The sequence below is a fragment of the Anabrus simplex genome, chromosome 1 (genome assembly GCF_040414725.1).
Source record: "Anabrus simplex isolate iqAnaSimp1 chromosome 1, ASM4041472v1, whole genome shotgun sequence".
In the NCBI taxonomy this organism is placed as follows: domain Eukaryota; kingdom Metazoa; phylum Arthropoda; class Insecta; order Orthoptera; family Tettigoniidae; genus Anabrus; species Anabrus simplex.
Window position 1 is genome coordinate 1033181607 of NC_090265.1, and position 25802 is coordinate 1033207408.

The 25802-nt window shown below is 35.5% G+C and overlaps 1 protein-coding gene across 1 annotated transcript in view; it reads right to left on the bottom strand.

Moving 5' to 3' along the window:
* Positions 1-18311: 18311 nt before the first annotated feature.
* Pect (phosphoethanolamine cytidylyltransferase) overlaps positions 18312-25802 on the bottom strand; it is a 132702-nt gene continuing 125211 nt past the window's right edge. Inside the window, exon 8 of the mRNA XM_067136991.2 lies at positions 18312-19301. Within this exon, the coding sequence (XP_066993092.1) occupies positions 19208-19301 (94 nt within the window). The 3' untranslated portion in view covers positions 18312-19207. The remainder of the gene's footprint in view (positions 19302-25802) is intronic.

A 25802-nucleotide genomic window follows, 5' to 3' on the forward strand; every position in this document is an offset into this window, starting at 1 on the left:
GTACTCGTATCCACTGATGTGCCTGCTGTCATCAAACAACTGTGATAAACAGAACATTAGCTCTACCTTGCCAACATGCAATCACATTTTGAATGTGTAATAAATGGATAATGATGGCATATGCAAGATCTGTTGTGTTTTACTCTGCTGAAACCTGGACGCTCAATACGACATCAAGAGGCTGTAAGCTTTCAAGATGTGGTGTTTGCACCAAATTCAGAAGTTGGACAAGAATGATCACCAATGCTGAGGTGCTGTACAATGTACAAGAGAAGAGCCAGCTGCCGAGTCAGATTAGGATGCGACACCTCATGTGGCAAGGCCATAGGCTTTGGCGTAGCAGTTTGATGACTGGAGTGATTGGAAGTAAAATATCATTGAAACTGCCCTCAAGGAAGAACAAAAACAAGCCCTTCATGAAGACATTCCTTAAGAATACAGGACTCCAAAGCTACAAAGAGGCAAAATGTGCTGTTCTAGACTAAGTCAAATAGAAAAATACACTATGTGATCAAAAGTATCTGGACACCCCCAAAACCATATGTTTTTCATCTCAGGTGCATTGTGCTGCCACCTACTGCCAGGTACTCCATAGCAGCGACCTCAGTAGTCATTAGACATCGTGAGAGAGCAGAATAGGGCACTCCGCAGAACTCACGGACTTTGAACGTGGTCAGGTGATTGGGTGTCACTTGTGTCAAAAGTCTGTACGCAAGATTTCCACACTCCTAAACATCCCTAGGTCCACTGTTTATGATGTGATAGTGAAGTGGACACGTGAAGGGACACATACAGCATGAAAGCGTACAGGCCAACCTCATCTATTGACTGACAGAGAATGCCGACAGTTGAAGAGGGTCGTAAAGTGTAATACGCAGGCATCTATCCAGACCATCACACAGGAATTTCAAACTGCATCAGGATCCACTTCAAGTACTATGACAGTTCGGTGGGAGGTGAGAAAACTTGGACTTCATGGTCGAACGGCTGCCCATAAGCCACACATCACGCAGGTCAGTGCAAAACGACGCCTCTCTTGGTGTAAGGAGCATAAACATTGGACGATTGAACAGTGGAAAAACGTTGTGTGGAGTGATGAATCACAGTACACAATGTGGCGATCTGATGGCAGGGTGTGGGTATGGTGAATGCCTGGTGAACGTCATCTGCCAGTGTGTGTAGTGCCAACAGTAAAATTCGGAGGCGGTGGTGTTATGGTGTGGTTGTGCTTTTCATGGATGGGGCTTGCACCCCTTGTTGTTTTGCATGGCACTATCACAGCACAGGCCTACATTGATGTTTTAAGCACCTTCTTGCTTCCCACTGTTGAAGAGAACTTCAGGGATGGCAATTGCATCTTTCAACACGATCGAACACATGTTCGTAATGCACGGCCTGTGGCAGAGTGGTAATACGACAATAACATCCCTGTCATGGACTGGCCTGCACAGAGTTCCGACCTGAATACTACTGAACACCTTTAGGATGTTTTGGAACGCCGACTTTGTGCCAGGCCTCACCGACCGACATCGCTACCTCTCCTCAGTGCAGCGCTCCATGAAGAATGGGCTGCCATTCCCCAAGAAACCTTTCAGCACCTGATTGAACGTATGCCTGCGAGAGTAGAAGCTGTCATCAAGGCTAAGGGTGGGCCAACACCATATTGAATTCCAGCATTACCGATGGAGGGCACCACAAACTTGTACGTCATGTTCAGCCAGGTGTCCGGATACTTTTGATCACACAGTGTACTTACAAGGGCAAACCAGTTGCATGACTGAATACCCCACGATGACTGTGGTTGTGATTGTCATCTGGTAAAGGTATGGCAATAAGGGAGAATTGTGATAGAAATGAGTTTTATAATTTCATTACTTTGGAACTTTACTCAGACATGTTTGGTGTGCTTTCAAAAAGCGAGAATATTAAGCTAATTCCATAAAATCTTATTATTCGTAAGACAAACGTACCAGTGTTATATCCTACTCAAATACATTAAATTAAAGAAAATGACAGCTGTATAAACCAAGGGTTGTATAGGTATACAAAATCTGCTAGTGATGAAAGTTAGGTGAATGGTCTTTTTATAATACTGTATTTTGACCATGCTAGTTAACCTGCATCAGAATGAAAGCTAAACATTTTAAATCATGTCAGTAAAAATCTAAAAGGCTGTTCCAATTAGATGGTTAGGCAAAGTAAAAAATCAATCCATATGTGATTAAGTACAACCAGTAGGTATGTACGGAGTCTGATACAATTAAGAAATTAACTTCACTGTGATTTTCAAATACCGACATCCAGAAATATTTGGCCTATTAAAAAAATTAAATTATGAAAATATTCCATGTATTACTATGATATATTACAGAGACTTTCACACTTCTTTCTTTTAGCATGCTAAGTATGCTAACTTGCATAGAAAATCTCTACATAACATCTCACATCGCCTTGGTCTCTTCTGCGCCTCTTGGGAAGCTTGACTTTAACATATAAACATAGAGAGAACAACCCTGATATAAATGGCACAAGGGACCTTAAAGCAGAGAGAGATGACTGGTTGAATCAACTTGGCATTGAAGCGACTGACCTAATCATCAAGAGTCGCGCTCAATTTATTAGGAAGGTTTGTCCTGAATTGCAAGAATGTGAATCTATGCACTGGAGTAAATTGCCTCATAAGGGTAAGGATGCCATGCTATTTAAGGAACACACACCAACTAATAAGTGGATATCTGATCACCATGGTATGTCATGTTCAGAATGGCGGGAAACAATCAAAATGACAGCTAACATTGTTGCAGTTCACTCCCTACCGGGCAGGTCTCAAGACAGCTCCCCCTGTCGGCGTTGCCACAGACAGCACAAAAATGCCCATGTCCAGGGTGCTTGTCCGTTCAGAGATTTTTTAAGGAATACTAGACGCGACAAGATTTGACACATGATGGCCAGCGCCTTCAAGGGATGAGGCTATAATTGTCTACAAGGAAGTGTCTGGATTGGCAGCAAATGGAAGCACCATATGAATAAGTATCATAGCCTTTAAACTAGAAAGCAATAACAGAATGACCATTGACCCAACTATGTGATTTGAACCGCATTCTGGTCAACCGGAAGAAGTGGATATACAGAAGAAAAGTATTTATGACCATACAGTTTCATTTTATAGAGAAAAATGTGGATTGCAAAATATATCAGTTATAGGGTTAATGGTGGGAACCCAGGGGACAATTCCTAAATTCTTATCGCAATTTTGGACTTCATTAGGTATAGAAAAACACGCTGACAAACATAGTGGTAGCTGCCATCTGCAGTTCAATATTAATTTTGAGAAACCATTTGTACAGTCAATAGCATCATGTACCTTTTTTTACTGTAGGTGAAAGACCTTGCATATTCCATGCTAATACGAATAATTTATTACATAGGTATGCTTTGTCCTAGCGGCAACCCTATAATTAGGGAAGTTATAAAATAAAATATGGATATCTTGCCTGTAAGTCACAATGTAAAGCAAGTGTTCAAAGATTTTCAGTTAATCTTCAATCAAATATCTCCACTTATCAAGGAGTTGGATACATGCATTCAAGGTTGTCTCTGAAGTGAAGAAACTGTTCATATCCCAGACTAGAAAATTAAATTATATATCAATCAACAAAATAGCCATATTTATTAAAAATCTTTTAAATTATACAGATTATTTTATGTTCTTCACAAAACATTTACATCTGACAACAAATGGATCTTTTTGTGAATAGCAAAAATAAGATCTTATACAGGAAACAATATGTATATGTATAACAAATAATAAAAACATTTTTCCAGCATTTAAAATATCTTGAATAATTGAGTAGTACATACTATAATTTGACTAGCCACAGTATCTTTATAAGAGTAATTTAATCAAAGTTTAATATTCTCTAAGACCAGTAGTAATGGTCATATTCCCTGTCATTGGTAATAAAGTGTGTTCAATATCCCTATCAAAGTGAGCTTTTTTTTAACATTGACTATTATGCTCTCCAAATGAGAGACTCTAAATAAGGTTTCTCACAATTAATTTGAACACATTCTTTTTCACTGGCATGAATAAGAATAAAAGATAAGAATAAAAGAGATTACACTAATCTATTCCCACCAAACGTGCATCATGTTAATGTCTAATGAGACTAGAACATTCAAATAATATTTAAACAATTTTTTGTAACTCAAAAATTGTTTACAAGTTAAAAAAAAATAGATATTCTATTCTTTGCCAAGAAAATAAGAAAGTCTACCTTCCTTAATTTAGGAACAGCGATCTGTTTTTAACTCCTGAGATAATCTTTAAAACCCATTGTTTATGCAATTTATTTTAGGATTATAATCACAGTTTTCTATATTTTCCATTCCTTTTGATCAATGTGATCATATAAAATCTTATTATTCATAAGACAAACATACCAGTGTTATATCCTACTAAAATACATTATATACATTCCATAGTTTTTAAAATAGCAATCATAGAGACTTATGATAAGGGATTATTTTTAATGTTAAACATATACTGGAATGTTACAGTATAAAACCAGGAACACTGTTATAGGTTTGCAGAGGAATTACTTATTTCCAGATCATGAAAGTCAAGATGAAGAATGGCTTAACATTAAATCTTATCTGCTTGGAAGTTAAAAGTTGATGAAAACTGATAACTTTATTATCCAAATGTCTGCAAAAACTGAGGGCTACCTCCCAGTGTAAGTCAAAATAAGATGAACGAAATACAAATTGTGATAGCTATGGAGAACATGTAATTAAATCACCACTTGATACAGAAGTTTAAAAAGTTCTGTTCCAATGAAATTTACTATAGGCCTACATGGTTTTTAGTAGACTATTAAAGAATACATAAGAGAGCTAACCAATATTGATTAATATGGAATTTTTAAAACCCAGGAAAGTCATCAGTAGGAAAAGAGAATATCATACAGAAGGGTGAAATATAATTCATCACAATCTCGCATTAGGTTCGAAATCTGAAATTCTCCACCTACTAATATTTTTTACTTAGCATACTCTTAATGTGACAGATTTTCACTAAAGATGAGATCCAAAATATATTGCTAGGAATGAAGTGTATATATTTCTCTGTCTACCTTTAAATCTTTCAAAGAGCCATATACCATAACTGCCCAGCCTAATGCAATAAAGTTAAGCCATCAAACTCAAAAAGACACACTTTGGTCACATAATTATACTGATGTGCACTGCTCTGTTGGATCAAAAACATGGTGAAGTTAATTGATTTAGGAACGGGGGACAATACAGTTCTCAAACGTGTGTGTTTTATTAAGGTGATTCTATCAAAGCATTTAATGATACTGAGACTAAGAACTACACTGAATTCAAGCATTTTCATTCAGTGAGTGTGAAGTATGTTAAGTACAAGGATTAGGATTGCAAGCCATCAAATAATACAAGTTAGTCACACTTACAATTTAAGCAACACCAGCAGGCCACATAACAATGTATTATTTATAGTTAATATTCCTCTGGAGAAAAACAAAGCCTAGCAAATTATTTACCACTACTTAGTTTATAGTCTACTGACATCAAGATCATCATTCCTATGGACTTGAAATTTTATACCTGATACTGGAAAAGATTCCCCATCTACAGAAATAATGTTCTACCCTAGTATTTGTATTGAAAGTGGGAAGGGCATTTATCATGAGAATCCTTTTCTTTTGGGCAGGATGCAGTGTCACAGAAATTCTGAAACATGAAGTTTCCTGGACCAACTAGTAGGAAGCAGCAAGTGAAGTATAAAATACTTTAATGGTGAGAGTTTCTTTGTTGGTCTTACTTTTACCAAGGCATTTGCTATAATATTTAACTGTATTAGACACATTCTTCACTCTCCTGTAGCCAGTTGGCATTGAATTTTCTTAACTGACTGCAAGCCAGCTATCTTGACAATTTTTTTTTTTTTTTGCTAGCTAGTACGTTCAAATTTGAATTTTGTGCATTAGTGAAACTCATAATTAATGAAAAGTCTCCATATTCTCGAAACATGAAAAATATATGTTTCTTTCTCATAAGTACTGTATAGGCATGCATACTAGTAATTAACCAGAAGTATACTCAATTCTGCCTGGCATTACAAAACTTTTTCTCCCGAACTACAAAATTAATTTAACATAAGAAACTTCATCTTGATTTATCCGTATTGAACTGAGATTATAAATACTTATAAAATTTTACAGGTTCCACCTTTTTCAATATAAAAACAATGTTGTCCGATGTTTTACAACATATCTTTACTAGTTTCGGCACTAATTACGGCGCCATCGTCAGCTGCGTGACAGTAAAGAGAAACTTGGCAATACACATAAAATATACATGTTCAAGCAAATAACTCCTTAATATCTTGTAGTAACCTGGGGTAATTTTTAAGTTAACAACTTGTAGTAACCTGCCAAGTTCCTCTTTACTGTCACGCAGCTGATGATGGCGCCGTAATTAGCACCAAAACTAGTACTGAAATTGAAGATATGTTGTAAAACATCTGACAACATTGTTTTTTGTATTGAAAAAGGTGGAACCTGTAAGATTTTATAAGTATTTGTACAAAATTATTATTAAAATAATCCATACTAGGATTTTTCCAACGGTTCTTATTTATGTTGTCTATTATGATGGTTCTCAGGGTTTAGTTTAGAAACAAAAGGAAAGTAACTGCAATTTGAGAACGGCATTTACAGGAAACAAAGAAATTAAAATTAATAAACTGATAATGACTTTCTTGAAGAAATACATAACTGATTACAAAATTTGTGCTCACCAGAGAGAGTTTTCAGTGCATACATGTTCTGGAGAACAGACAGAACAAATCTTCATAAAATGTCATCTAGCTTATTTCATAATGTTGATACAGAATTAAGTACATTAATTAAGGAGCATGAAGGATCCTTTCCAAATCAAAGCAGTCAAAATTTTCTAGTGATTACGACCACCTCAGCATTCAATCTGAATACACATCATTCCATAATGACTAATTTAACAAAACATAAATAGGAGAGACAGATTCATCTCTCAAATACACAAGAGGAATTAACATTAATGAATCTGGTGTTCTACAACACAAACAATAGCAAGTAACACTTAAACATCAGTTGCACTATTTTTCTATATTTTTGTTAAAGGGATTGTCTGACTTGTCACTTTCCATTCCAAAGTGACATTATTATTATATAAAAATTAAGAAATCAAGCAAGTTGGTCATGCAGTTAGTGTTGCGTAGCTGTGAGCTTGCATTTGGGAGAGAGCAGGTTCAAATCCCACTGTTAGCAGCCCTGAAAATGGTTTTCCATTTTCACAGCAGGCAAATGGTGGGGCTGCACCTTAATTACGGCCACGGCGCTTCCTTCCCAATCTAGCCTTTCCCCATCCTTGCGTCGCCAAAAATCTTCGATGTGTCAGTGCAAAGTTAAACCACTAGCAAAGAAAATAAAATAAAAGATAAACGTGTGGTTTCATTTTCATTTTGCCATGACACAAGTTTGTAAATAGTATTTTAAAATTTTCTCATGAGCAATTTTCGTGTAAAAGCAACTGTAAAAGGGATGCATCAAGTTTTATGTATTAGGCCCCATCTCCTATACAGAATAAAAACCAATATCAGGTTAATATTCACATAGGCATACGATTTATACAAAACTGATCTGTATATCCAATTCATTCCTCCAACGATCATATCAGATAAAATATGTTAAAAAAGAAAATTAGACAATTGAAGTGCTACATATCTTAATCTCAGTTTTTCAAGTGATTGCATATGTTTCTTCTTTTGAAAGTGGTTTAAGATCTAACACATAAAAGGTTTTTGTTGACACAAGGAGGGAAATGCCTAGGATTGGGAATGTAGCAGCTGAGGCCTTAAGGTACAACCCCAGTCTCAAATGTTTAATGAGCTCTAACTAGTATTTCTTTCATTACTGAACCCAGGTAACAAGTAGAACATTTGTTTCATAATGGCCACAATATTTTAAAATATTTTATACTACAGGTCACCGATTTAAATATTTGTTCCAAATATGGAAGAAATCTACATTACAATTAAACTCATAATAAACCCTCCTCCAGTGGAAAATATGAATAATTCCTTGGTGACCATCATGTTTCTGTTCACCTTAATCTATGCATGTTCATTAAAGACACATGCCTATTCCAAAAAAATAGTCCACACAGGAACCTCTCTCAGAACAAACCATGTTGATAGCTATAAGATGTAAGAAATGCTCTCAATGCTGTGCTGGAACCATAAGATAACTTAATTAATTTATAAGGATTCTCTATAAATTCTGACCTTTCAGAAACATTATTCCTGATAAATTCAGTCCAGTCTGTCAAATCACAAAGATATATTATTCTTCATGTTCTCAGATTCCACACACAAGATCTATTTTGCTTCTCTGTAAAGCTTTACAAGGGATTCCTTACACACCAAATTGTTCACACATACACACACATTCCAAATTGGTCAATATACTGTATTAATATAACTAAATTTCATTAAAAAATGCATTATTTGTATATCCAATTATGCTTCCTAAATCACATCAGAAAAATGAATTAAAAAACTAGAAAATTAAAGAGCTGAATATAAAATTCCATGAACTACTTGGGTGAACGGATGACTGATAAAAAGTGTGCAAATTTCAATAGGAGAGTAGTTTGGTCTGACCAACCTGTTTGGTGGGGGTATACAGGAGTTAACTGTAAACTGTTATTTTGCAGCTAGGATCACATGCTCCATGAAAAATGATCTTTCTAGCTTGCAAATGATCTGAAGAACGCATGTTGTCCTAACAATGTTTATCAAATCCATTATTAACACAAATAATCTGAATAGCCCTTTTTCCTTTAAAATATAACAAAAATGTGGGATATGGAGGTTACTCCAGACAAGTTCGATGATGCAGTACCTTGAGGTCAGTCTTAGATCTGACAGTAATCTCCTTCCATATGCATATATCATACTTCTCCCTGTACTTTCAAGGACATAAAATCATCAGCAACTAGCAACAGGAGAACATTACTAACCATTTTTATGTTTTTAAAAAATCCCTTTATCCTATATAAAGTGCAGGTTCATGTTTCATCTCACCTGGAAATTATTTCTGCAAACACACTATCGTTTCTGCAACAGTGAATTTACAAAAAGCGCAATTTCTATGTCAATATATTTCACTATATTAAGCTCAAATTAGTATGAAAAACATGTGTTCATATTCATTCTTCATTTACATTACTCTTGTACTATTTCTAAGCAATCTATTTCTAATTTGCTTTTCCTTATATTTCACGTTCATTGAAAATAATAATAATAGTTCTGTATGGCTATTTCTAGCCTGGTGCAGCCCTTGTAATGCAGACCCTCCAATAAAAGGGGGCGGCAACTGCTGTGAATGGTAAATAGTGTGTTAGTGTGGTGGAGTAATAGTGTTGTGTTAGTTGCAGGAATCCTGGGGACGGCACAAACACCCGTCCCAAAGTCAAGGAAATTAACCATTAAAGGTTAGTATCCTTTGATCCAGTCATGAATCAAACCCAGGGTGTCGAGGATCAAAGGCCACGACACTGACCACTCAGATATGCAGCTGGATTCCATTCAAAATAGTAAGAACTTAATGGATGTCAAATTACGACTTTTATTCATATTGGAAAATATAATTTTAGATAGGCTGTTATACGAGTATACTGAGTTGAAAGCTGATCACTGATTATATTTATTTCTAGTAAGGGTGTAGTGGTATTATGAGTAGACTGTGTGGGCAACAAGCTCTCTTCAAATATTGTGGCTTTCCCAACCCATCATTACATTAGCATAATTTGTTTAATGTGTAATTAATGCATTTTCTAATGCTATCTTTGAGAAGTAGTTCTATTAATAAAGATGCACAGCATATACTGAATACAATAATGACACACACGCAGAGGGGATAAAGCTACTCAGGGGTTAACACCTCCCTTCCCCTCAAAAAAAAAAAAAATCAAATTATGTTCAAATAATAATGTTTAAGAACACACAACAAAACCCTTTCAAGTTGTTCTGCTAAAACAGTCTAACTGAAAGAGCCGTCCACCATATGGAACATCATTTTCTGCTTCCGATGTGTTCCACTCCTTGAGATCTCTAGAAGTTACTCAAGTAGCTTATAACAATGTTCTCCTGGTTACTCAGACAGCATTTGTATTAATGTTTTATGTTCAGTAAATCAACTTACAGTATCCATGTATAACATTTTTGGTATACCAGTACTTCATGTACCATTTATTGATTAATATTTTTCACAAAGTAATAAAAGTTCTAGGGTAAAATTATTATCAAAACTTCAGGTTGGTTTACAAAACTCCTTTTAAAAATTACTGAGCCTAGGAACCAGTCATGAACCTGAAAGTAAACAGCAATAGAAACAGTTGCAGTGGAACTAGCCTATAGTTTATTGAGTAATAACTAATAACAAGGAAAGTATTTCCAACATGAGCGAACAAAGTTAATTATTAAATGAAGTCAGAGACCAATACAATCCATACAGTACCACTAATTTTGCTGATGAGCAAACAAATAGCAAGCAAAAATATCTTTAAAAGTTCTTTGTCACCACCAGAAAACTTTACTTATCCATCATGACTAACACCACTGGTGCATAGCAAACAATGCTTGGTGTCTATAGTATTGATTCTACAATGCCAAATATGGACAAAAACTTTTTTGCAGTTTGTACCACCTTAAAATGTTGCTGTTGCACTTATCGACTGTCCTCATTGAATCAATAATGTTCAACATGGCTTCTGCACAATATCAAAACAGTGGATTTCTACAACGGATAAGAATCACCCCCTCGTGTGCCCAAACTTAGCTCACAGGTCACCAGGAGAAATATCTGTCGAAGTTGTATTAGGATATCAGTAGATTGATAGAATTAATTCAAAATCTACCATTAGAAAACAACACCAACACATTGTTCAGGGCTTTTGAAATAAATCTGAGGAACCTAAACAACATCAAGTGGCAAATTTAACAGTATACAGGCCCATGTACATACAGTCCTTTTTGCAAATACTTTCATCAATATTACTTAACTTTATCTCTAACTTGTTCTTGTAAAGATTCTTAAATTAAAAACTGTTTGCAAAATTATGACATTTTTTACATTTCGATGGGACAGTTATAATGAAGTATGTTTGGAAGTAGAAATTAATTATATCTACAAAAGAATAAGTAGAAGCTGCATAGCAGATGAACTGTGAATTAAAAAATGCAGACAGTTAGGGACCTATATGTTACACCAATTTTTTATATTGGCTGCAGCAACAAAGAAATACTGATTTCAGAAAAGGCATGTGATATTCTGAAGATACAGTGGTACAGAAAGGTCACTGAAAATATTAACTTAAGAGTTCATTCAATTTTTAAGCACTAGAACCAAACCTGAAAAATTTGATTTACTAATGAACAGATTAAAAGTTTACAAGACTTCTTTTTGAAATTAATGGACCTAGGAATCAGTCGTAAACCTGAAGGTAAGTAGCAAACCTATAGTTTATTGGGTAACAAATTATCACAAGGAAAGTATTTCTAAAGAGAGTGAAAAACTGAAGAACAACGAACTGGAAAATAAGATAACTACAAGCACAGCTGAAGTTTTGACACAGAGCCATTGCCAGACCGATAGATGACTACTTACAAAGTATGCATTAAGAAAGAGCTCTAACAAAATTATGAAGAAATAATGTTACAAAATATTACAAAACTGCAATACTGATTAGCAGTAATACTTGTGCCTACTGTTGAAAATGAAAAGTCTTTATCCAGATTGCGTAAGTCACAGACAAAACAGTTTTAACAAAGTATACATATGAGACGAGGTTGCGAGGGTTGCGGCATAAGTCATGGCAACTACTTTTTTCCTCATATTAGCACAATGCTACCACACAATGGTCATATGTCCTGCAAAATACCATACTCATACTACATGGACATAGCACAAGATGGTAGTGTGTTGGACGGGACCAGACACAGGGCGATGGACTGCAGTAGTGAGTCAGGCTCCGTGCAGAATGGATGTAACGAGGTATGAATAGGGTGCGTACATCAAACGGGCCATCTACTGGGGTCGCGATATATATATGTATGAATAATAATAATAATAATAATAATAATAATAATAATAATAATAATAATAATAATAATAATAATAATAATAATAATTCATACATTCCACAGCATCTTAAGCCCCCACTCCCATCTGTATATTTCCATCTGTCTGATAGACCCCACACTTGTGCCATGACTTATGCCCCCACCACTTCATAGCTGACTCCACTTTATAGAAAGAAAACACCAACAAATATATATTATTGTAGCTTGAAATGAGATGGTATAAACCAGTATGTTTTTAAAATTTAGTAAGCATATGCATATTATAAAACTGGAACTTGTGCTATAATTGTAGGCAAAGCTCATATCTGATCATAAAGGTAATAGATAACCAGTAAGTACAAGAGAGATGATACTGAAAATTTCATTTTCGTATTTTCATGTAATATTAGGAGAGTTAGGAAATACCGTTACCTGCATCCTCCAGAAAAAAGTCTAGCTAATAAGGGAGGAGGAAGGAAAAACAATATTGTGTATTTTGTTCCAAAGTTCTCAAACCATCCTTCCTACAAGATCTCTGTAATGTGGAGAAAACAAATATATACAATAGATAATAAAACAGATGGGTAAAAAGAAGTCTTCTGGCATAGATGGTTGTTCAAACTACCTTATTAAATGGGGTGCTGTTACCACTACATAATTAAGCCTCTCTGTTATTTGATAAATTTGTCACTAACCACTGGTAAATTTCCAGACAAATTTAAGGTAACCAAAGTTGTTCCGATACATAAAAAGGGTAGTGAAGAAGATGTTGGTAACTATAGACCTGTCTGCCTCTCATCTGTATTCTCTGAAACACCAGAAAGAATTATGTACGATAGACTATTACCATTCTTAGAGAAGCATAATATATTAGCTGGTTGCCAAAATGGCTATCGTAAAAAATAAATCAACTACCACAGCATTCATCAAATTCATTGAACTGATATATAAGCCACTAGATGGGAAGGGTACATGTTTAGGTATTTTCTTACACTTAACAAAAGCTTCTGATATACAGTAATTGACCACAGCTTACTTTTAGAAAAGTTGTACATGTATGGAGTTACATGTAACTATTCTCATGAATTTGCTATAATTTGCATACAAATTTGTATTTTTTTTTTCTATTCCACCTTTTCAATACAATTGAAGGTAGAATAGAAAAAAATGATTCAATACTATTGAAAAGGTGGAATAGAAAAATGAAAAATACAAATTTGTATGCAAAAAACATGTATGGAGTTTGGGGAATGGCCTATAATCATTTATAGGAGATAGAAAACAGATTGTTGAAATATCATATACCGGTACTGATTTGAGCAGAAATTAAATTAAGAATGTGTATTCCTGTGCCAGAAACATAGATCATGGTGTTCCACAGCAGTCAGTTTAAGGACCATAATTATTTTTAGTATTTATCAATGATATAGTCCAAATTGTCAATGATATGCAAGGAGTGCAATTAACTTTGTTTGCAGAATCATTTACTGGGGGAATTCACGATATAGAGAAGTCATCTTTAAGTTACAAAATAAAATAATTAGAGGAATGGCCAGTGTCAGCAGGAGGACAAGCTGCAAGAAATATTTTAACCTTTAATTACTCGCGCAGGGTCTTTGAGGCCCCACTCCCTTTTTAAATTGTCATATTTTCCCGAAGTGACTACGTGTGACCTTGACACATGCAATAGCTTCATGTAGTGGGAAGGGGAGCTCAGTTCAGTAGTTGGCTCATTGTTGCCAAGTAAGTTACTCAGTGGAGAGCACTGCCCAGGCCTGGAAGACCCCACGCGAGTAATTACGTATGAAAATAAAATAAGGTAACTCTTTTCATATTCTTGCATATATTGCATATAACTAATTGTTTATTTAGTTTTGATGATGTGAACGTGTCATACACATATTTTGGCCGGCATCTGAACCTCTTGTGATGTCTGGGAATTGTTTACATACAAAGGTAAGCCTATAACCTATAAGGCGCTTCTACTTTGACATGAGATACAGTGCAGCAAATAGAGCAATTTTATCTCATATTTCCAGGTTACTTCTATTTGTATTTCGCTTTCAGATGAATACGGCTGGAAGGCACATTCGTCAAGTACAGGATACTGAACAGTGGCTTTTAGAAGAAGAAGAAGAAGAAGAAGAAGAAGAAGAAGAAGAAGAAGAAGAAGAAGAAGAAGAAGAAGCTGATGTTGACGATGACGATGATGTCCCAGTTGCTTCTGATTCAGACTGTGAAATATTCAGCAATCATAAAGCGGTAATACTGATCTCCAGCATGCATCATGATAGCTATTGAAGAGGCTGAGAAGAAGAAATCGGAAATAGTTCTGTTTTATAACAGCACAAAAGGTGGTGTAGACACAAATGACAAGTTATGCCAAACTTACAATGCAGCACGACGAACCAACAGATGGACACTCGTCTTCTATAATATCTTCAATGTGGTTGGTATCAACGCTTTCGTTGTATGGAAATTCAATTCCAGCCATGAGAAAAACATGCCAAGGAGAGTATTTTTGAAAGAGCTGGCGAAAGAACTCGTGAAACCATGGTTGTTGGCGCGTGCTGCTATACCTAGCCAGCCTAGAAATCTCAAGAAAAGACTACGTACAGATAATGGTGACGGAAGATATAGAGGAGCCAGACAATTCAAGAAAGAGATGCGTGATTTGCCCTAGGTCAAAGGACAGGAAAATAAAAACTAGATGTGAAAAATGCAAAGGAACATGTCTGTGGAGAGCACATGAAGAAAATATGTGAGAATTGTGTGTAATGTGAAAAGAAAGAACACTGTCATGAACTTAATGATACTTAATGTGTACTGATTTCTTGTAAACATACTTTTTAATGTGGTGCAGTGTTTGCAGTAAAATAAGGTGCAATTGTATTGTAATTAGGGTATTTTTTCAATGCATACTGTCCTGGAGGCCTTAAAGACCCCACGCGAGTAATAAAGGGGGAAAACTGAGCGCGAGTATCTAAAGGTTAACTTTGTTTTATTTTACCATCGCCTAGCCTTTATATCTTCCAAACACTTGTATATATGAAAGAGAATGTAATCAGTTTCACCATAAACTCAGATGTACATAGGTATAATACTAGAAATAGACACAGTCTGCACATAGAACCACACAAAACTAAGCTTTATGAATCAAGTTTGAGTTATGCAGGAGTAATTTGTTTAATAAATTGCCAGAAAGAGTTATTCCAATTTGTTTCTAACTATTGTTTTTATTCTACTGAAGAACACTTAGCTCTTGAAAATTAACTTATGTATTGTCTTTTTTTTTCTTTTTCATCTGTGATTCTTTACTACATTTTATATTTCTCTTTATTTCTCATGGCATGTATATTACTGTTTTATCCTTTGTTACTGTAAATATACTTATTGATGTGTCCCATATCACTGTATGATCAGTTGGATGAAATACAATACAATACAATACAATACAATACAATAATTTAAGGGTACTGGCTGCTATGGTCGGCGTCTACTCAAGTCCTAAGTGGCTCCTTTGATGTTATACCGGTAATCAACTGAGAAATTGGGGAAAATCATCTTCTGTGTGTGAACACTTCCCCTCTTGCGCCCTCCCAATCTTGGTTCTCATTCTGAACCTGGCAGGTAATGTAAGTGGTGTTTATAACATATTTCACATCAAAGGAACCGCCTAGGACTTGAGTTGACTCCGGGTAGAGATCAAAACATTCAACATATACCATATGACACAAGCAATTGCAAACATTCTTGAAATTAAGATCAGCTAATCCAACTGTGATCTTTTTCAATTTGTGAATATCAATTTGAAGAATTACAATACCTGGTTTTACTCCTGAAAAGAACACACATACATGTTATATTACTCCTATATATAATTTTAAAAATTCAACACTTTAAAAAGGCATATCTGTGGTAGAAACAACCACTTACAAAATATTCTAATTTCTACAACTACTGATCTTTGGTTTAGCATTGGTATAAACATAATCTTGGTTTCTACAACCCCAGCTCCATAAGCAGTAACTCATCTATGGAGAGACATAATGAAAAGCTTTATTACAAGCATGTCAGATACACTAAAAAGGAAGCAAATATTTTGGAAAGGCCTTGAATTATTGATTAACTGCAATCAATTTAAAGCTCTAAAGCCAAAAACTTATCCTTTTAAATAAAAGAATAAATAAGACATTATTTAACCAGTAAATTTGAGAATTAAATACATACCTGAGTAATGGGTTTACAAAGATGGGCCAACAACATAACAATATGTAAGTAATGCATGCTACAGACAACAAGCATAATTCCAAAGTAAATAAAGTAAATTAAGAAACTACTTCATAAAAGTACATAATTAATTTTCAGTACGAGACTATTCATTATCTGTTGTGACTGGCTCACCTATTACAGAATAATATAAATGCATTTAAAAAAGCACAGTCACTCAAAAGAAGAATGAGGGAATGGTTCTGTACATTCCTCACATTTAATATTTTATCAGACTTAATTTTAATCATTATCAGAATATAATTCACCTTCCATGTAGACACAAACTCTATGGGTACCCACAATAATAAATTGTTTCTGAGAAATGTGTACCTGTGAAGAACTTTTACAATAACATGCACTCAATCTTTCTGAGTGACTGTACATTTTGGGAAAGTCAGATGAAACAAAATGCATAGCATGAAACCTTTATGCTATATTGGTCATTCTGGTGTATGGTAAAGTGAACCCTATGAAGTGGTGTGAATGTGAGGTGGCATTTGCCATGTCTGTTTGTCTTAATTTTCGTTGTCTTATTTATCAGAGCACTTCTTGCTGTGCTTGTAAAGTTATTGCCATGGTAACCACAAACTGTCTTTGACAATTATTGAGTTTACTACAAAAACCCTGTAACCCTGGTTAGGGGATTTTTCAGTTTCCTTGATCATTGATTTCATCTGATCCCCTACAATTTGTGTACAAAATCATTATAGCAGCTGATCATTTAGGGGGTTATTGCATGCAGCTGGTTAGAATCAGTGGCTAGTGAGACAAGAGCATGTTTACAGTACGAGTCTGTTCATAAAATATTATCCGAAGTAGATTGGAACCATTTTATTTAATATCTTTTAAATGTATTAAAAATAAATTTGTTAGTAAAATATTAGCTGAAGTAGCTTGGAACTATTTTATTTAATTTCTTTTAAATATCAAAATAATTGTTGAATCCGAGAAGTCATGGGAAGATTTTGGTAATAAGTTGGAAAGGAAGCAAACCTGTCTGGAGAGTAATAATCTTAGAAAGGGATGGGATTTTTTCCTAGTGGTTTAACATCACGCTGACACATTGAAAGTATGGAACGAAATAAGGCTACAGAGCTAGGTATAAATATAGGATTGTGGAGGCTTTTAATAAATTTACAGAGGCTTGCAGACTGAATGCTGAAAGACATACCAGTCTATAATGAGATGTATGCATGTATAAGCATGTAGATATTAGAGTTTGTAAAATATTAATTGAATTAGTATGGAACATTTATTCCATTTCTTTAAGCATTAAATGTAAGAAATATTTTTATTACATCTTTTAATTAACTTCTACGTCCAGTAAACCTAAAATGAAAAAAATATGGAATGATTAATTGAATTACACAGATGTCTATGCAAGAACCCCTAACTCTTCCACCATAATTCTGTTGGTGTCTTTTAGAACTACAAATGTAATTTTCTACTCTGTTACTTTGTTTATGTTTGTTACTACCTCTTAATACTGTAACTTACTTTTGTATCTGAAAACTCAACCATCAATATCTCTATTTCATGTTTTTGGGGTTAGAGGGTTATTGCAGAGAATCCCTCTATTACAGATCAATGAGTTTGAGTTACACACCAGATTTAGAAAGTTTTCAACCTTGATGACATAACCATTCATGATCAGGAAGTCAGAGAGACCCCAATATTTCATCACAGATGTGACTACTTTCCAATCTTGTTTCATCTCTCTCTTTGTTTTTTTTTTTTTTTTTATTTTTTTTCCCTGCCAACTGAAAGGGAAAACACTACATGGTAAATAATCTATTTTTAAAGCTTCAGGCACCTTTGAAAGTATATTTGATTTAGAAGCAAGAGTTAAACATTCATTTTAGAAAATACTTTAATTTTTCAATCAAATACTTCACAAAGTTCTTTCTTTGGTTATTTTATGGTGAGCAAGAGAGTCAGCCATACATAATAATTTTTAAAAGTGAGGCCTATATTTACAGCTGCATATTTGCTGTAATTGTGATCAAAGAAAACTGCTCTCCAAGAATAAATGTATATAAAAATGCAGCAACATCCAGTATTCTTACACAAAGTCAACACTTCTTGACATAATTCATTAGATTTCATAAATACTGTGAACTATATATTACCAAAAAATAAGTGATATTGAGACAAAATGACTAAAAGAGTTTAAAAACACAGACCAGATTATTTAGAGACTAATAAAAGAAAATTAAATAACAGATATAAACTATTAACATAAAAACTTCAATGTATGATTCCTGTTCAAGTTTGTGAAGAAAAATTCATCAACATAAACAAACAAGTTCTTTTACACACACTTAAAATATAACATTATCTGTGAAAGAGTTACATTAATAAGAAATGTATAATAGCTGAGTCAATAAAATGGACATATTTTTCCATTCAAATTAAAATATAACATGTGACCATTTTAACATACCAGGGCAAGAGTGAGGTACATGTACATTTTATGCATCATATTAAAATGATGTGAATACCATGACACTTTTTGATAATTCAGTAGTTATTAGAGGCAGAGATGTTTTAAAAAGCTGTAGGTGGTATGTTCAACAGTAATATACTGTACTTTCACTGGTTCTGACCAGCTGTTTCCAGTATTTAACACAACTGCTCAGTGAATAATATTCACACCAAATTAAAATAAAAATCAACAATAAAATATTATTTTAACAATGGTTTTCATTGTTCCCATTTGAAGTTACTTCTTAGCACATCTTTGTACGGCTACATCATTTCTTCTCCTTTGGCTTTGGTGTATGCTTCATAGGCAGCCAACTCCTTCTTTTCTTTCTTCAGATTACGGGCTTCATACTCCCACCTAAGAGAGTAAAAGGCAAGGAGTTAATATAGCAATTATATTTTCTTTTGAGGTTGTAGCTTATGCCATACCCGGTCTAGCACTTTTTTTAAAAATTTTTTAATTTTATTTTATAGAATTTCAGCTGTGAGGCTTTCGATGTCACAGCCGCCGCCGCCTCCACCATCACTGCTATCACTTTTAGCTGTAGTAGGCACTTTGCACATTCCCAAATATATACCTACATCAGGGGAAGAAGTCCCACCAACTAATGAACTATATTTATTTGCATATCACCTACAATTACAAGAGATGTTTTCAGAGGATTTTTTCCCTCTTTGAAAAATACAGGGAGTTTTTAAGCTTCCATATATTAATTTGAAACATTTTAATCATAATTATGAAAGATGACAAATTTCTCTTTACAGGCAACAGAAAAGGAGACTACAGTTGAAGCTCCCATAGTTGGTAAAATTACTATTATGTTCACAGTCCGAGTTGGACGGCGTCGTTCTATGTACATTATGTATAGGTTGTGAGATGTTTCTAAAGCATTACAGTATTTTTTTTTTTTGCTATTTGTTTTACGTCGCACCGACACAGATAGGTCTTATGGCGATGAACAGAATTCTTTATCAAGGCATGTTACATACCTCTACTACATCTGAGGGAAGACTACCTAGGCAGCTACAATCAATATCAGTTGTCCTGATACAGAATACTGTCATGTAGTCAAGATGTTGGCAACCTATAAATAATGTATGAACATCAAAAGGAACACATAATAGGATAAACACAATAACAGGATAGTGTGGGAAAAGGGAGAAACAGATGGAAAATTCTTAAGGACAAGGACACATTGCACATCTTCGTACATTGTCATCTTCAAATAGACTGGCTCTCTCCTTATCAATTCCGGTTCTTTTACATCTACTTGAAGAAGGCAATGTATAAAGATGAGGAGATTGGAGATTGTCCTTGTCCTTTCACATTTTATTTCTATTTCTCTCTCTTCATGCTTCATGGTATTGTGTGTTCCTTTTGTTGTTTGCATCTTTCTAAATGTGACTTAATTTGTGCTTGTTTGTTTCTATTACTTATACACTGACTGAGCAAATGCCACGGGATAGCGGAGCATTGATGTGCAGGTGTGTTGTCTGCGCAGCACACACCCCCTGTGCCAGTGGCAGTTGTATAGGAGACCTTGTGAGCAGTGGCTGTGCATGTGACAGGTATAAAGTGGAACGTTGTCGTGAGCTGACACCGTTCGAACGGGGTATGGTGGTCGGTGCCCGACGGATGGGAAGTGCGATTTCGGGAAGTGGTGCGGGAATTTGGCTTCACACGATCAACCATGTCCAGGGTGTATCGTGAATGGCTGAAAGCGAGTGTCACCGTCCACAACAGACGAACGACCGGCCGTCCAGCCACCCTCGATGACCATGACCGCGACATCTGAGATCAATTGTCAATAGTGACAGATGGGCAACCGTGCAACAAATCACGGCTCAATTCAACACAGGCCATGCTAGACACGGCTCCCAGTGGACAATCCGTAGGAACATGGGTTCTATGGGGTATGGGAGCCGGCACCACACATGGGTACCACTGTTAACCCAACGTCATCAGGCACAATGACGCGCATTTGTCGCCAATCACCAGGAATGGACACTGGAACAATGGCGTAATGTGATATGGTCGTACAAATCACGATTTTAACTGCACCATGCCGATGGGAGGCACCGTGTATGGCGCAGACCACATGAAGCGATGGATCTTGCCTGCCTCGAAGGTGTGGTCCAGGGCACTGGTGTCTCTGTTATGGTCTGGGGTGCATTTGGTAAGGAATGTGCCCCCTAGTTGTTCTGGAAGAAGAGACTTTGAATGGTACGTGGACGTTGAGCAGCTCGGAGACCATCTCCACCCATTTTCGGCCTTCCAGCGCCCAGACGGTTCTGCGGTGTTTCAAGATGATAACGTGCCACCACATCGCTCCCACATCACCCGGAAATGGTTCCAGGAACATGCAGCGGAGGTCCAACGACTGCCATGGCCACCCAGGAGCCCAGATATGAACCCTATCGAGAATATCTGGGATGTCCTGGAACGCAGGCTCCGTGCCATGGATCCTGCACCCACGAACAGACCAGCATTGGCGGCTGCTCTGCAAACAATTTGGTGTCAGCTGCATCCAGATGACTACCAGGGACTTGTCGACTCAATTCCATGGCGTCTCACTGCAGTTAGCAGAGCCAGAGGAGACCCCACATGCTATTAGGTGACTATTCCATGACATTTGCTAAGTCAGTGTACATAACGTACATAGAACGATGAAATGGTCCAACCCGGATGAAGAACGAAACAGTAAAAAGGAGACTATTGGAACAATGACAGCATACAAATCAGACTAGCTTTAAAGAATGTTGAGCTTATTCTATTTCCTTACACAAGGACATAAACATTACTGCCAGTGAGCTAGCATCAGCTTTTCACACTATAAAACACAGCATTAGTTTTAGAACAGGAATTCTCAAACTTTTTAAAAACTGTACTCCTAAGTCATGAATAGTTTTCTATTGTACCCCCACCATAGTTTTTTCCAAATTAGGGTTGAAAGTTAGTGACATAAATAATAATAATATTACAAATGTGACAAAGTATTTATGTTTAAATAATTTAAATGTTGCAGTTTAACATAATGTGTTTTAGTATCGTTAAGATCAATTAAAAAAAAGTTTTATCATTTAAGTTTTAGAGTCCACTAGACTAGGTGAGACTTTCAAGCGGAGGTCTGGCTCTATACTTAGCCTATTGTGGTACTTATTTTCAGGTACACCATGGATGAAAAGGCACTCTCACGTATGTATGTTGTTGAGAAAGGCATCATTAAGATAACAGCATAGCAAGCGGTTAGGAAATTCAACTTGTCTCTGCAACCAGAAGTTTGTCAAAGATGTTTTCCTGAAACTGCACTTGATTGTTTCATCGTAAGACAGTTCAATGATTTCTTCCTTTTCTTTTCTTAAAAAGTAATCTGGTAGCCTGAAGTCTCTCACTGCGGAAAAAGGGTCACAGATCCTGAACTTGCTGTCTATATTTTCAGGAAAGTATTCGTCAAAATTTTTAATCAAACCCGAACAATGTTCTTTTACGTTGCTCACAACGGAATCATGAAGCTCAATTTCATTTTCATCTACAAAATTTTCTAAGAATGGAAAGAATGAAAGTTTTCTATTCACAACTTCTTTAAAGGCAAACTGAAGTTTCTTCTTTTCAGAGCTTTTATTTTGTGCTGAACCACGAAGACTGTTGTGTATTTACCCTGGAGTCCTATATTCAACCCAATGAGCTACTGGAAGATATCAGCTAAGAAAGCTAGTCTGCATAGCCACTGTTCATGTGTAAGCTTATCACTAAACTCACACTTACTACCAAGAAGAAAAACTTGGACTTCTTGTCTTCATTCAAACAAACGTGCAAGAGAGTTCCCTTGGAAAGCCACCTTATCTTAGTACAGAAGAAAATATGCTTATGTTCACTACCCATTTCTTCACATAAGATTGCAAATAATCTGGAAATGGCTGTTTATTATTTTATGAAATGAACTATTTTCACTGCTTCTGTCAATACTATTTTCATTCGATTTGGACACTTCTTTGCAACCAGAGCCTCTCTGTGAAGACTACAGTGAACGAATTTGCCAGAGGAGCAACCTTCTTACCAGGCGAGTTGGCCGTGCGCGTAGAGGCGCGCGGCTGTGAGCTTGCATCCAGGAGATAGTAGGTTCGAATCCCACTATCGGCAGCCCTGAAGATGGTTTTCCGTGGTTTCCCATTTTCACACCAGGCAAATGCTGGGGCTGTACCTTAATTAAGGCCACGGCTGCTTCCTTCCAACTCCTAGCCCTATCCTATCCCATCCCATCGTCGCCATAAGACCTATCTGTGTCGGTGCGACGTAAAGCCCCTAGCAAAAAAAAAAAAAAAAAAAAAAAAAAAAGCAACCTTCTTGATCTGGGAAATCATACCAGTAAGTTTCCTAGTCATTGCTCTTGCACACAAATACACTTTTCCCAGTCAACACCATACTGCCTTAGAAAACCATCAAGAGTGTCAAATAAGTTTTGTGTTATTGTGTTATTGTTCGTTCTGAAAGCTCCTTGCAGAAAAGCATATCTTCTGCCATTGCAGGAGTAGAATCAATGTATCTAACAAATGCTATCAATTGCACCATATTTGTGCAATCTGTACACACATCCAGCTGTATAGCAAAGTATTTTGTGGACTTGAGGTTTGTTACAATATGATCTTTAAAAAAAATTAGCCATATTTGAGATACTGAAAGAAACAGTGTCCTTGGACAAGGGAATAACACCCAGCTGATTTGCCTGTTTTTCACCAATAACACTAGACACCATGCCTTTAGCTGCGGGTAGTAAATATGACTCGTTATCAGTATGTGGTCTTCCGGCCCTACCTATTCTTCTGAATGATGATTCAAGACCCTTCAAATAAAGATGGCTTCATTGAATTGTTGCAAAGGGTCTCCGGGCAAACAACACAAAGGGGTTGTGGTTTCAACTCACTTCGTCCATGAGTAAATCCTTACGACAAGTACGCGGGATCATACCTTCTGACCTTATGTCAAGATTTCTGTTCAGAATACAAAGCCTTGTGAGAAAAGGATTCAGCTTCCGCTGGCTCTGCAACTTTTTCACAATCTTAATCAAAAGTAGCCTGACTTTCTGTTTTGAGTCTTTGTTTTTTAACAGGTTGTGCCATTAACCGTTTCTTCATCTTGGTTAATGTGAGAAACATACGCAAACAAATACACAAAGTATAATTCTAAACTCACAGCTATATTTTCAACCACTCGATTAACAAACTATGGCTAGACTGCTTCGATTTGTGAGTGAGGAAATAAAATAATGTCATATATTACACTATTTAAAATTAAGAATTTCATTCTTCAGGTTCCGTATTGAATCAAGATTCACAACAGAGAAATGGGAAAATTAATATCCACCTTTTCAATACAATATATTACGTGAAGGTTTACATTTAAAACATCACGTTTATTTACATTTGGTACCGGTTTCGACAATGTTTATATTCAATACTATTAATGTAATATTACTGTAAGAGTCACGATTAATGTAATATATCTTTGTGTAGTTGTCCTGGCTGATGATGACATCAAACATTGTTGAAACCGGTACCAAATGTAAATAAACATGATGTTTTAAATGTAAACCTTCACGTAATATATTGTACTGAAAAGGTGGATATTCATTTTCCCATTTCTCTATTGTATATATTACACTGTTGTGTTCTTACAAACATTAGACAGGAAATATTAAAAATAATAAATCTATTACCTATTTAAAATGGATTGAAGCAGTTGGAAAGCAACTGGAAATGAATTTCATTTTGGTTCCGTATTGACGAATTCTGTTATATAAATTAAGAAATTAGTATAGTTGTTCCACCTAGTCAATACATTCAAATTTATTCACAATTCAAGATTGCAAAAACATCAGATTAAAAGTAACAGTACATGTTTCGGCCTCAATAGGCCATCTTCAGCTACATAGAAATACTGTAACATTGGCTTAGAATTTAATGTATTGAAGTTACAAAACATGAATAGAATTTACATTCACAAGATATACTTTAAGAATAATAGATGCTTGCTAAAACATCATTAGCTGTGTGTGTCGCCCAATGTGGTTTAATGTGGCATAATGAAGAATGAATGGGTCTGAAAATGATCAGTTATAGGTGATGTATGACAATGTTATTATAATTTTAAAAAATTCTTGCTCCTTAAAATTTTCTTCCAGGTAAAGTGTTGACAGATTAAAATCTAATTAATTAGAATTGTAGTTCCACTTAATGTGAAAACATCTAGAATGTTTGAATTTACATATGTAGAGAAGTTAAAAGTAATGCCAGGCAGACAGTAGTGTGGAAAATGAACTTCTATCAAGTTGTCCTGGGAGATGTGAAATCTAGAAGGAAACGATAAAACTAAAATGTATATTACGATGAGGGAAGAAAGATGCAGGGAAAAGACCCATTCATACTTCATTATACCACATCTGATAACTCTCTCATCTAATGGTGTTTTAGCACTCATCTATTTTATCTCGAAGTATATCTTATGAACGTAAATTCTATTCATATCGTGTAATTTCAATACATTAAATTCTAAGTCGATGTTATTTCTATGCAGCTGAAGATGGCCTAATGAGGCTGAAACATGTACTGTTACTTTTAATCTGATATTTTTGCAATCTTGAATTTGAATATTGAACATACTGACTAGGCAGAACAATTATACTAGTTCTTAAAATGTATATAATTCTTAGCAAATGTATATTTTGTTGCATTTATATCCAGCAAAATTAAAATTGTAATTAGTATTCATTGATACTGAAAAGATTAATAAGGAAAGAAATAATATGTTAAGTTGAACAAGAATGAATGTCGCAAAATTAACAGTCGCATATGGATTATGGTT